This window comes from Dermochelys coriacea, chromosome 5 (genome assembly GCF_009764565.3).
Source record: "Dermochelys coriacea isolate rDerCor1 chromosome 5, rDerCor1.pri.v4, whole genome shotgun sequence".
NCBI classification, from domain to species: domain Eukaryota; kingdom Metazoa; phylum Chordata; order Testudines; family Dermochelyidae; genus Dermochelys; species Dermochelys coriacea.
In genome coordinates this window covers 56,738,615-56,751,859 of record NC_050072.1, presented here as the reverse complement: position 1 = coordinate 56,751,859, position 13,245 = coordinate 56,738,615, and the positions used below count along the sequence as shown (strand labels likewise).

Below are 13,245 nucleotides of genomic sequence, written 5' to 3'. Positions count from 1 at the left end.
GTCTGCAGAAGAGAAGAGTGGGGGGGGGGGGGATTTGATAGCAGCCTTCAACTACCTGAAGGGGGGTTCCAAAGAGGATGGAGTTTGGCTGTTCTCAGTGGTGGCAGATGACAGAATAAGGAGCAATAGTCTCAAGTTGCAGTGGGGGAGGTCTAGGTTGGATATTAGGAAATGCTATTTCACTAGGAGGGTGGTAAAGCGTTGGAATGGGTTACCTCGGGAGGTGGTGGAATCTCTATCCTTACAGGTTTTTAAGGCCTGGCTTGACAAAGCCCTGGCTGGGATGATTTAGTTGGTGTTGGTCCTGCTTTGAGCAGGGGGTTGGACTCTAAAACCTCCTGAGGTCTCTCTCTTCAACCCTAATCTTCTATGATTCTAAAGAATATCTTCACAAACATTCTACTTTGTAATTAGTTATAAATCATTAAACCTGGCCGTATTCATGCTGCTCCAGTTAATCTACCCAGATTGACAATTTTAGAAAATTATGAATAACTAAGTTACTATACAAAAGAATGTTCTTCACACACACGTAATCTTAAAAAACTTGAGCACATAGATGTACAATTTTACAAATATAAAATTTTCTTCTCGTTCCATTATACTGCAGGATCAGATTTTGATAAGACAAAATACATTACCCAAGAAGAACAGAAAGGTACAATGAAAAATTTGTAAATATTTTTATCTGTTTACCACATTAATTTCCTAAAGAGAGGAAAAAAACTTCACACATTAAAAAGAGACAAATTATATCATTTATTGTTTTTTTATTTCTATTGCTATACAGAAAAACCAATGTATGACATTAAGACTATTTCCTGGGTCTTGCATTGACTTCTCCGGCATACATAAATTTAACTACCAAGAAGGTGATTTTATGTCCTAGAATTTTTAAACGTATGGATGCCAGCAATTCTTCTACTGTAGAATTGCATACACATTCTCTCTCCAGTGCAGTATTTTTTTCCTCACCCTTGTTGCTGAAACAGACGGAAGTTCTATAGAATTTTGTAGATGTTACTTATTACACTCATTTGATAAAACCTACACTTCACACTAACATCAGATATAATGTTTCACTTCCACTTTTTTTTGTTTAATATTCTCCAACACACTACATTCTCATGTTTTAGCGGTTTTCTTCACTATCTTTTATTATTTAATATTTTGTCTCAACAGGTAACAAAAAATATCAGTATATCAGCTTGCGATATGTTTTGAACATGAATTTATGACAAGCAATTTTACTCTATGAAGCTGCTGGCTCTCTCTTCAAATTCAACACAAGCATCTTCTAATAATTGCTATTCAAAAAATGTACCATATAAAAGTGAAAATTTCTTTGGGAAATACTGGAACTTCTGCTACTGCCACCTTTAAATCAACACTGTAAAACTTAGAAGAATGACTGCTATACTAGTAAAAAGAAAAATTTATTTTCGCAAATGTATTTTGCGAATTCAGACTAACACGGCTGCTACTCTGAAACCTGCTATACTAGTGTAAAACTGACCAAGTTCTCATAAATTAAACAGACTAGACAGCATTCCTTCAGACTAGACAGCATTCCTTCAAAACTTTTAGAAATGCTTCTTTTCAAGGGAAATGGGGGACAGGAGGAGGTGGAGGCAGCAACTACAGAAGCAGCTTCAACAGGGTCAGGGAAGTGAGGAAAGCACTTCTTTTTTCAAACATCTCATCCCCATTACCCAGCAATAAAAAACAGAGTATGTATTTACTATTACCAGTTCTGCAGCAGAACAGGGAAAGATACAACACTCAGGTCAGTTTCACGCTTGCTGTTCAAAGAGTTTATGAAGACATAAATTGACCCAATTTCTTAGGAATTTCACTCAGGCTACATCTAGACTACAGCACTTACAGCAGCACCAATTTCGTTGAGCCACTTCAGCACTTGTGGTGGAGATGCATGAGAGGCAGTAGCTTGTTGGCGGGAGAAGCTTCCCTGACACAGTACTGTCTACACTGGCACTTAGGATGGTGTAATTTATGTCGCTCAAGGCTGTTTTACTCACACCCCGAGCAATGTAAGTTATATCAAAGTAACCTGTAGCATAGACAAGGTCTCAGCTTTTTGGAGTAAGAGAATTTGGGGGTAAAAATAAATAGAAAATCCTTCTTTTCCCCTCCCTCTTTTTCCAATGTCCAGGAAAGTAGAGGTAAGAGAGAAACATTCCCCCTTTTTCCCCCAATAGCTGGTATTGGGTAAAGGAAGCTCCAACTTTATTAGGTGCTAGCTAACCAAGAGCAACACACCTTCTCTCAGAAGAGTACATTTAAGGCATCCTAGTAAGAAGTGCAGAGCTTTTCCATGCTTCACTTCCCTACCCCATCTTCCTTTGCATTGGTTTCCACGTGACTAGTACACTTATAAAGACCCGTATGTCTACACTGCTGCTGGGAGCGAGCTTCTGAGCGCAGACAGTGATGTGGATTTTGCAGCTGGGATGGCACCTCAGGATTTCAAGCCCTCCTGATGCCCTTGGACTGAGCTTGGGTGGAGAGCCTGAGTCTCCACCAGAGCTGCAATGTCTACACTGCAATTTTTAGTGCTCTGACTCCAATTCTGCTAGCATGAGTCTGTTTACCTGTGCTGTATGGCTTGCTCCTAGATGCAGTATAGACATACACACAGATGTAATTATGCAGAGTGTTTGGTCTGCAGCACCTTTATTACTGGTGACAATATACAAACGAGGAAGAATAGATTTGACTTTTAGATTCCAGGTTTAGTTTTCCTGACTAGGAGTTGGAAGATGTATCTTTATACTGGTAACATGAGAAAAAGTTATCTGGAAATTATAAATATATGAAGCCAAACAATGGTTGCATAGAAAGATATTATTCAAAGTAGAATCTCACTGTAAGGTTCAATAGCCTTCAAGGCTAGCAAAGAAGGTTGTATATCAGCAGTTCCCCAAACAAGGTCTGTCACATCTTTTCCAGTAATGCTTGGATACCAGGTTGCTAACTCCACCCGTTTAATTCAGCCCTCAACCAGGATGCTTGCAGAAGGAAACCACTACTAGTGGCTATTGTTACATAAAATATACTGCCTCCTACTCCAGACCCAAGAATAACCATCACCAAGACCATCACTAGTAGTAACAAGAAGCACCCCCAACCTTTGATACATATGTAAAATATTTTATTATTAAAAGAATGAAAAGGTTACATTTACTGAACATGAACAAACCACAACATGCTCCCCCTATAAAATGGATGAATTAACTAGTGGGAAGCGGGAAAGGGTGGAGTTTGCAGTGTCTTTAAACTAGAGGAATATTAGAATAACTTTGCTTTTAAAATTTAAATTGTGATCATGTTTTAAACAGTTAACATTTAACTTAGGTCTAAAGGAACAGTAATTAAACCTGTAATTTAGACCTCTTATTAGACCTGCTTTATTGTTTCAAACTGATGTAGAATATTGATCCTTATTTTGTTTCTTATAAGTTACACTTTGAGAGATCAACTAATATTGAAGACATAATTTACTCAGAGTCTTATAATATACTGCTAAAGAAGAAACAACCCTTAGGAGCACATATTAAATCCTAGTCTCATAAGTGGTCAAGTCATATAATTTATTGTTATCATAAATACAAAGGCACTTTTGTTTGCACTCTATAAAAATGGGTGGTGATGGTGCTGGGAAGGGGATAAAACTAAAAGGATACAAAGTACTGTCAACTTCCACACCTAAAGTTACTAGAACTATGGAAATGGGTAAGTTTTCCTCAGTCTGTTTACTTTGTGTAAATTCTGTGTCACTGTTTTTTCCTGTACAATCACGTGATTTCCCATTTGTTTGGGTCTTTCACATCAAGAGGAGAAAAAATATTAAAATACAGAAAAGGGATTCTAAAGTAAAAATAAAACCAAACAAGTAGACAGAGGCAGGTATAGTTAGTTCCCTGAAACAACTTCTGAAATTAACTAAATTTCCAATTGGTGGTCTAATTTCATAAGGAATTTAAAAATTTATATAAGGAATATAAAAATGAGATTATACAATATTTGAAGAGCACATTAAAGAATTTCTAGACATTAAAAGGAAAACACCCAGCTATACAATTGAGCCTTGATCCAGCACAGTCTTATGCATGTGCTTAACTTTAATCATGTGAGTAGGCCCACTTACTAATGCAAGTAAAGTTCAGTACATATATAGGTGTTTGCAAGATTGGAGCCTTCTTAGTCTTTGAAAAGGATATGTCTATAAAGTTACTGCTTTGCTGTACATTAGAGAGCATGTTAGAATTAGTACATTGCTGTCATGCCTGCAAATTTATCTTGTGCTGCGAAAGAATTGTAGAAATCGGTTACATTTAATAAAGCGTTGGCAGTCACAATGAAATTTTAGATTAGTGATTATTCATAGCTCTAAATAGCCACCCAATCACCTAACACAATCATTCCAAAAACAATAGGCACTTTCAAGATATCTGCCTATGCTGCCATTTGAGAAATATGTTTACAGCCGAAGAGAAGCAGTATTGTCTAACAGACAGGGCAATGAACTGGGAGTCAGAAGTCTGGGTTCTCCATCTACCAGTAACTTACCGTGTGACCTTGATTGGACAAGTCATTTCACCTCTCTGTGCCTTCATTTCCCTTCTCACCCTTTGTCTGTTCAATTTAGATTTTTTAAAAAATCTCTTTGTGGCCAGGACTGTCTCTTACTATGTGTTTTTACAGTTCTTAGAATAAATGAGGCCCTGATCTTCAGGAACTGTTACAATACATCAATAAATCAATCATTGGAAAGACTGATAAGGTTAAAAAACATGTTTTATATTAAACTCTATACCCTCATTCTTGTACAATGGCTACGCCTTATGCCATTATCATCCTGAACCCCGGAAAAAGAAATTAGAATTCATGGGGATCTTTAACTGTCTCTGATATCTGAGACATTACAGGATGCAAAAGATGTTTTTCTCCTATACTGGTACTAAACAAGAACCTTCACGGAAGTATATGATCGTCTATTTTATTTACTTTATTTAAAAAACTCATTTAGTTCCTGTCAGCCAGAAGTACAGAAGGCTAGGATAAGGTATATTTTATAGCTATGCAAATTTCATTTAATATTTATATACACAAAACAAGAGGCAGCTTTTGCATCTTTTCAGCAGTGAAATGGGTAAATGATTGTGGGGGAGTAGGAAATAGAGGAAGCTTCTGAATGCCCTAAATTCACATGCACAGAAGGAGGCAAGAAGAATTTCAAGTTAAACTCAAGAATGATAAATGTTGTAGAAAGCGCAAATGAACACAACACTTTCATCTGACAAACTGTCAAGACTACCTTAGCAAACTCTTGGATAAACATTACCAGCAATAATCTGAATATTTTTCATTGTAAATCGATTACTACTTTTACACCTTATAGCTCTAATTTATCCAAAATATAAAAATTCACCTTAACTTAGTTAATGCTTGATTCCTAAATACCAACCTAAAACATGTCAAACGATTTTGTTTCTGGGACAATAAATAGACACTTCAATGTAACTGTCTGTCCTAATATAAACCTTGAAATTGCTTTATGTAAACATTTAGACACCTTACAAGTGGGTTATTAGTACCTCCCGATTTCTTGCATTTAGAGTCATCACTAATTGTACACACAAACACTACACACTAATGATATGCATTCAAGAATTAGATAACACAATACATATAAACCAACAATTTTCCTGGATAACAGGTGTAAAATTTCCCTTAATACTATCAACACTACAGGAATCCTTTTTGAGCTAATGGAAAAACAAGCACAGTGAAATCTTACTGTAAACACCGACTATTGCTGTTACTCAATTCCCAAAACTTTTCAAATAATCCAATTAAACACAAAAGCCTTTAAAGTCAGCTGAAAGTCATGCTATTACATTCATTGTTTATGAAAAATAAATACCAATACTTCAAAATACTAAGACATTTAATTATATCAACTTTAAAAAGGTACAATCTATAAATTTGTGCATGGAGTTCCACGCAGCATGCATATGAAATGTTTTCTTATGTTTCAGGAAGACTAAAGATGGCTCAATTTTCCTACCAAAAATCATAAAATGGTTACACTGTATATATCTATATTCTCACAATGACTATTTTGGACTACTACATTTTGGAAGAGCCTGAAAATGGATAACGTGCACCCAAAAAAATTGACAAAGCTTCCTAAGGGCTACCTTAATAATGATCTGAGCTTTCCATTCCTTTTGTGGCACTATTTACCATTTGTGAAGATTCACAGTACTGCAATTAGTATTGAAAACCCTAAAAGACTAAATCAAATATCTAGTTGAGTGTTTGCCATACTGTTTTTTCTAGCCCCCTGGAGAATTTCTTTGTTCATTTTAAACATGAGACTCTAAAACCCACAGATTTCATACCCTTATGGTTCTATGCTACTTGAACAAAATGGAAACAGCAAGGCACACAACTGACCGTCAAAACGTATACGTACACACACTGAGCAGTAATATGTAACTTAGCGGGGGTGGGGGGGGGGGGTGAGACAAGACTCAGGCTGGCATCCAACTCTACTTGGGGAGCACAGGAGCATTTCAGATTTTCCAATGCTCTGGGTGTCTCTAAACCTTAGACTGTCGGATGCCAGGCCTGGACGATAGGGCACGGAGCACCACAAGTGACCTGTTCCGTTCATTCCCTCTGAACCACCTGGCGTTGGCTGTTGTCAGAAGACAGGACACTGGGCGAGGTGGACCGTTAGCCTGACCCAGTATGGCCGTTCTTATGTGCGTCCATGGAAGTGAGCCGCTGTCCAGGCTGAGGATCCACCCGGATCCATCTGGAAACACCGATTCCAGCAGCCCTCAGTGCCAACACTTCAGCCCTTTCCATGCGAGCAACCGACTGAGCCGATTTAATCAGGATCCCGGGGGCGGGTGCAAAACTTTCAGGGCCTGGCCGGAGTTTGACACACACTTTCCACTGGGAAGGGCGGGGGGAGGGTGGGGAGCTAGAGTCGCCGCAGAGCCGGCTCCCGTCCCCCTCGGAGGGGCAGCAAGCGGGGCGGCCAGGAGCGGAGGGGGGCAGTTACTCACTGGTTAGTCGGGGGCGCGGTGAGCGGGATGGCCACCTCCTCCTCTTCGTACTCCGGCCCGTCCAGCGAGTCTCCTTCGTCCACGGTGCCCAGCCCCCCTACCAGCGGCAGCGGCGGGGGCGGCAGCGGCGGGAAGCCCTCAGCGGCCGGCCCTCCAGCGGGGCCCGGTTCCGGCGGGATAAGCGCCCCCCTGGGCATCTCCTGCTCCAGCCCGGCGGCCATCGCGCCGCCTGCCGCCGCCGGAGGGGCAGGCCCCGAGCCCATGGCCAGGAGTCCCAGCGCCGGGCACAAAGGGGGACCGGCGCCCAGGCTGCCCGCGCCGGAGCCCTGCGGCCCCTTGGCCCGGCACAGGGTAGGGTAGCGCCCCGGCTCCCCGGCGGCGCTCGCCGAGCCGCCCTCCTCGCCTCCAGCCTCGGCCGCCATCATGGTGAGCCTCGCCCCCTCCGCACGCCGGGCAGGAGGCGAGCGAGGGGCCGAGACCCCCCGCCCCGCCCCCCCCCCCCCCCCGAACGGGGAGCGGAGCCGGGACGGAGACGAGCGAACTTCCCCGGCGGCGGCTGCGAACAATACCCGGCTGGGCGAGGGCTGGATTCAGGGCAGCGCGGCAGGGCCACGGGGCGGCTGCCTCATCCCCTTGCGGCCGGGAGGGGAGCGGCTCCCGCGGAGAGTCACCCCGCCCGCAGCAAGCGCAGCTTCGGAATAGGCACGGGCCGGTCTGGGTGGGGAAAGCAAGGAGACGGGCGAGCGGCTCCCTTCACACTGCGCATGCGCACCAGGGCCGGCCGAGCGCGTGCACGAGGGGCGCGCCCCTGTGGTTCCTGCCGGCTGCGAGTCACGGGGCAAGGTAAAAGCTGGATTCGCCTGGAGCCTTGCAGGGACCGCGCGTGGGGGCAAACGAAGAGCTGGCGCTATCTGAAGCATAATGATTTTGGGGCCCCGGCCTGCACCATCAGACTAGAGGACACATCGAGCCTCAGTGGTTTGAGCATTGGCCTGCTAAACCCAGGGTTGCAAGTTCAATCCTTGAGGGGGGCCATTTAGGGATCTCAAGCAAAAATTGGGGATTGGTCCTGCTTTGAGCAAGTCCTCCTGAGGTCCCTTCCAACCCTGATATTCTAGAGTCTACTGCACCCCAAATTCTGCCCCTGGCCCATCATGACCATTTTGCTCCCAAACCACAAAGTTTTACTGCCTAAATAAAGAACATAGGGAGCCAGACCTTTTGAATCTCACTAGTGCGGCTCTGATTCACACCAGTGCAACAACAGCAACCCTAAAAAACAGTTCTAGGGCTTGGGCCCTGTTGGATTAACTTGCCAGATGTGTGCTTTTGCAGCGCTGTTGCACCAACATACACTGGGATCTGGATTAGTCTAATGAACTAAGAAAAGCTGCAAATACAACCTGTAAAACTGGGCAGCCAAACCTTCACCAAATATAACAGGATCCTGGAATCCAGACAGAGTTTTCTTGTGCACCTTTTTTTTATTAGGCTGTGTTAGAGTACAGATTGTGTTTGGTTTTGGTTTGGTTTTTGTGGAATACTAAAAACAACCCACTTGTTTTCTATTTTGATGGTACCGTTTCCAAGTTTGTGGCCTAAATTTGGCTGGATCTGACAGGATTTAGATCCAGGTTCTTGCAGTGGTGTTACTTTGGGATCCAGCTTTTTTTGTGCACTAGAACCAGCAGGGCATGAATCCTTATTCCACTTTTTTCCTAATACCTCTTAAGAAAGGGAGCAGCACTGCACTTTCCCTTTCTATGCTGTCATGTCCATTCCTGTGCCTCTGAACCATGTTCAGCAGAGCAGGGCTTGGAGTGCTGATCAGAAGTACTTAAAGACTAAAGAACCAGCCTGGTGGCAAAGATCCTACTATATAAAACTGTTGTTGCTTATATAGGATGGTGATTCAGAATCATACACCCACACTGAAGAAATGTGCCATTGGAATTGCAGGCCTACACAATAACAACAATCTGTGTGTTCCCTTGAGAAATCTACACTTGTTAATTCACCTTTTCTTTTCTTCAAAATGCCAAAAGTATGCAGATGATAATGTCACAGTAACAATAAAACATACTGTATATTTGTTTGGCTATTATGACATAAACAGTACATGTTTTAAGAGTTGCATGAACAACTCATTTTATTATGAACAATTTATTCCCGTATACCTTGTGATAAGATCCACCATACTAACATTGGCTGTCCTGCACTTTTCTTAGCAGGGGACTAAGATACTACCCCTTGCCCCTACTCTTGGGGCACCAAGGGCCCCACTAATGGCCCAGGAAGGTGGTAGAGAAGGGAAGCAGGCTGGGTTTGTTCCTCACTCTAAGCCCCAGCCCCTCTTCCCCCTTGGGTGGGGTGCCTTCAGTCCTTAGATGGTGGGGAAGGGTCTTCCTGATTTTTTCACTTCACACCACACCTCCTCTCTAACTGCCTAAAGTGTGTGTGTGTGGGGGGGGGGGGGGGGGGGGTTAAATTAGGTCCCTGACAGGGCCTAAATTGACTACAGGTGCTCCAATTAACCTGTCACCACCCTCCCTAGTCTACAGGGAACCACGCCTTAATTAGCCTAGTGTTTATATATTTCCTCTGGACCACTCTCCCACTGCTCTCTGGCCTTCTTGTATCACAGCCTTTATGCAAATGTATCCTTTTCTATTATTATGGTTCTGGCCCTCAAGCATTTATGCCTATTCTTAACATCATGCCTATTTGTTGTTCCATTGACTTCAATGGGACTAGTCATATGCATTAAGTCAAACATATATGTAAGTACTTGCATGAACAGGACCTGTGTGGCTAACATTGCCAGACAAAATTACCTTTTGACTTTCAAAATTAAAATAGCTGACAAATAATAACACTTTTGTCTCTTTGTCTCTACTTTTTTCTCTAGGCTGTTACGACTCTGTACATTCTCTTATTTGTTTATACTTGTATGTCTCAAATGTTCTCATAAGGCATTTAAATGTTCAGGTTTTCAGAACTTTGCCCTCCCCAGAAGTATTAAGTGAATTTTTCCTGAGGCCAGCAAAACAAATATCTGTTCATACTCCTACTTCCACAGTTTTGCAGCCCACATCTTTTTAGCTGCTGAACTTAAGTTTAATACCTTGCCTTCTATATGCAAAATTCTGCTCGTAGTTATATTACTAAAATCAATGGAGTTACTCTGGATTCGTGCTAGCATCAGTGAAAACAGAATTTGTCCTGAGTTTAACACATGTACACACTGCTGCTGTTCTCTTTCAAAATTTGAAGACTCGGTGGAAATATTTTACACATCTGATTTCCACAGACACATGTTTCATTAATAAACATGTATTTCAAATATTCTTGAGTTGACTGTCTGTCAGCTTCTGTTTACTGTTGTTTATTTTTCCTCACAGATTTTCAAATCAAGTGATTTTAACACACTGTTGCCTTTGTAGGAGTGATAAACACATTCATGCAACATAAATATTTACAGGATTCCTTTCTTTGAGACAATGGTTTCTAATACTATATAAGGTCAGAGTTGCACCTGCTGGTGTACAAGGTCTGCAATGGCAGCTGATCTGACAATTCACCCCAGCGGAGAACAGAGGGCAGCCCTCCTTCATGGGTTTTGTGAGAGGAAGACACTTACGTAATCTGGCCAGGGCTTCACAAGAGATGAGACGTTGCCCATGAGATTTGTTAAATACGTGCATCTCACAACTGCCAATTCTGCCCTCTCCAGGCCAGACCTATATGTTTGATAGGTTGTGTTAACTATCCCAGCTCCTTTGGCAAAGCAAGGATTGAAGTTGGCTTGCATCACTGTGCTGCTGTTCCAGGTGGACTTTCCACCGATTGTATCTTTGGTTCCATTACACAAACTTTCACAGGAACAGACAGAGGTACTATTTGTATTAATGTATTTGGACCAAAAAAGAGGTAGAACCATATATGCTTGATGCCTGCCTGATGTTTACAAACAATGCTTTTTTACTCAATACCCTGGACAAAATTATGTTAGGACCATTCAGCACTGCTCCTAGTGGTGTCATGGATGGTAAAAATTAGCTTAGTTGATGAGTAAGTTAGACCTGCCCTGTGGGAACCTGTGGAATAATACATATAGGAGTTTTTCCAGTAATGGCTAGTGGGTCCAATGTACTCTAATCTTGGTCATACTGAAATTTCACATCACGAATAAAGTGGAAATTTTCTATTATTCCAGTTTCAATATATTTTAGCTATATCTAGTCATTTCTGACATGTTTTAGATGTATTTGGTCAATCTATGGGGAGGAGCAAGACATTTTTTATATTGAACATGAATATGTATTCCATATAAAATATATTTGGCACACTTATTAATGCTCCCATTACTAGCCTCCATTATGAATCTTTTTTAATCGTGTAAACATGATTAAAAAGTAAACATTCCCATTTGGTAACTGGCAGTTCTACTCCCTTTAACAGACTCAGAACTCCTGTCCTGTAGCAGAGCCTAGAATACCCCTACATTCCCAATGATATTGTTCACTGTCAGGCTTCTCTCAGTCCCTAGAGTTTCAACACCCAGAAAGAGCAGCAACAAGAGAGTTTTCAGTGAGTATTCCTTTGGTATTCAGACTGTAGCCAAGTAAGGAAAGAGAAAAACACTTTCCTAATGCATGGACTTCACAATTTTGCTAGTCTAAACAAGAAATGTGAGACTATAAACCTCTTTTTTATGGACTTGCATTGTACATAGCAAATTCTTCTACCCCAAGGACATACTGAAATCACCTTTTGACGCACCATTTTGGCTTGACAATTCTCTGAGTCTGAAATCTCTAGGCTAGTTATTCAAGATGGAGGGTTCAAAACTCTTCCCGTCTTACAAACCTTCCTTATTTGACTTCACAGGAGTTAGGATTTAACCCAATGTATCTATTTTTTCCCACTTACATGGAACTATCATTTATGACTTTTCTGAAACTTCCTTGACTTTGGTTGACATTCTTCCTTCTACACCCATTATTTGGTCATCACAGATTTTTGTTCAAAGCTTACTTGGCTAAAGCTTCCTTGAGAACTGTCTTTGCTAGGTGTAGAATTCCTGTGACTTAGTTAAACCATGTTCATATCTTAACAATGTAATCAAACCTGACTTAGAAAGAGGAATTATTTGCCTCTAAGCTTATTTGTATCTTCTTCATTTTAATGTAAAATATTTATAGCAATGTACATGTCATTACATTTAATCACTCCCCACATTACCATTCAACTTTTAAAACACTGAATATTTGTAGGATGTTTTTTGTTCTGTTACAGTCCTATTTTAATCCATTTACTGTCCTCCAGAGACTCAAAATGATTGTTGGCACATGACTGTCAATGCAAATTGTAGGATGTCTGAATAGTCAACTCAGGTAGTGTAAAAATACTGAAAAACCAGGATTACTTGTGGCACCTTAGAGACTAACAAATTTATTAGAGCATAAGCTTTCATGGGCTACAGCCTACTTCTATATCAGAAAATGAATTCTTCATGGGAAGCTATTTTAAGCTACAATATTTTGTTCTTTAAGGATTTTAAATCTGTAATGTAAATACAACAAAGTAGACAGTAATTCTTACTATATCCAGACTAAGTGCAATTTATCTGTAAAGGATTACACAGTTGAAAATAGAACAGGAGTACTTGTGGCACCTTAGAGACTAACAAATTTATTAGAGCATAAGCTTTCGTGGGCTACAGCCCACTTCTGTATGCAGCATAACAGAGTGCAAAAAGATATAGCCATAGTGTGATAAAATACCACAATGTCTGAATAAAGTAAGTGCAATAAGTGACTTTCTGTGTATTCTAGTTACTGTAGCCACATCAATGAGCTAAACGGCTTTGAATACCACCAGTAGAAAAGTACTCTATATCTTCTGTATGTTACTCAGAAAACACACAACCAAGTAATGACCACACTACAGCTTTTTCCACTTCAGATGATTGCAGTTTGCAAAAGCCTCTAGGGTAGGTTTAGGCACCTACCTTTTGTAAATTTTAAGTGTGATGTAGATGAAGGGAGCTAAACAACAGAGGAGAGAAAAGTTTCATGCAGGTGATATTCTATTATCTCAGTGCACAGGAGGTGACCGGAGAATGCTTCTTTTCAAATAG

The 13,245-nt window shown here is 41.2% G+C and overlaps 1 protein-coding gene and 1 long non-coding RNA gene across 3 annotated transcripts in view; both read right to left on the bottom strand.

Moving 5' to 3' along the window:
• RASA1 (RAS p21 protein activator 1) overlaps positions 1-7,854 on the bottom strand; it is a 126,533-nt gene extending 118,679 nt beyond the window's left edge. Inside the window, exon 1 of one of the 2 annotated variants that reach the window (XR_006281782.1) lies at positions 7,104-7,854. Coding sequence is in view for 1 of the 2 variants with exons in the window: in XM_038401509.2 (XP_038257437.1) it covers positions 7,104-7,528 (425 nt within the window). In the remaining variant the exon portion in view is untranslated. The remainder of the gene's footprint in view (positions 1-7,103) is intronic. The other variant, XM_038401509.2, reaches the window with a different exon arrangement.
• Positions 971-6,474, bottom strand: LOC122460472. Its single transcript, XR_006281783.1, has 2 exons — positions 1,493-6,474; positions 971-1,411 (listed from the first exon to the last, which is right to left on the bottom strand). It is a non-coding gene; the product is annotated as an uncharacterized LOC122460472 (long non-coding RNA).
• Positions 7,855-13,245: the final 5,391 nt, after the last annotated feature.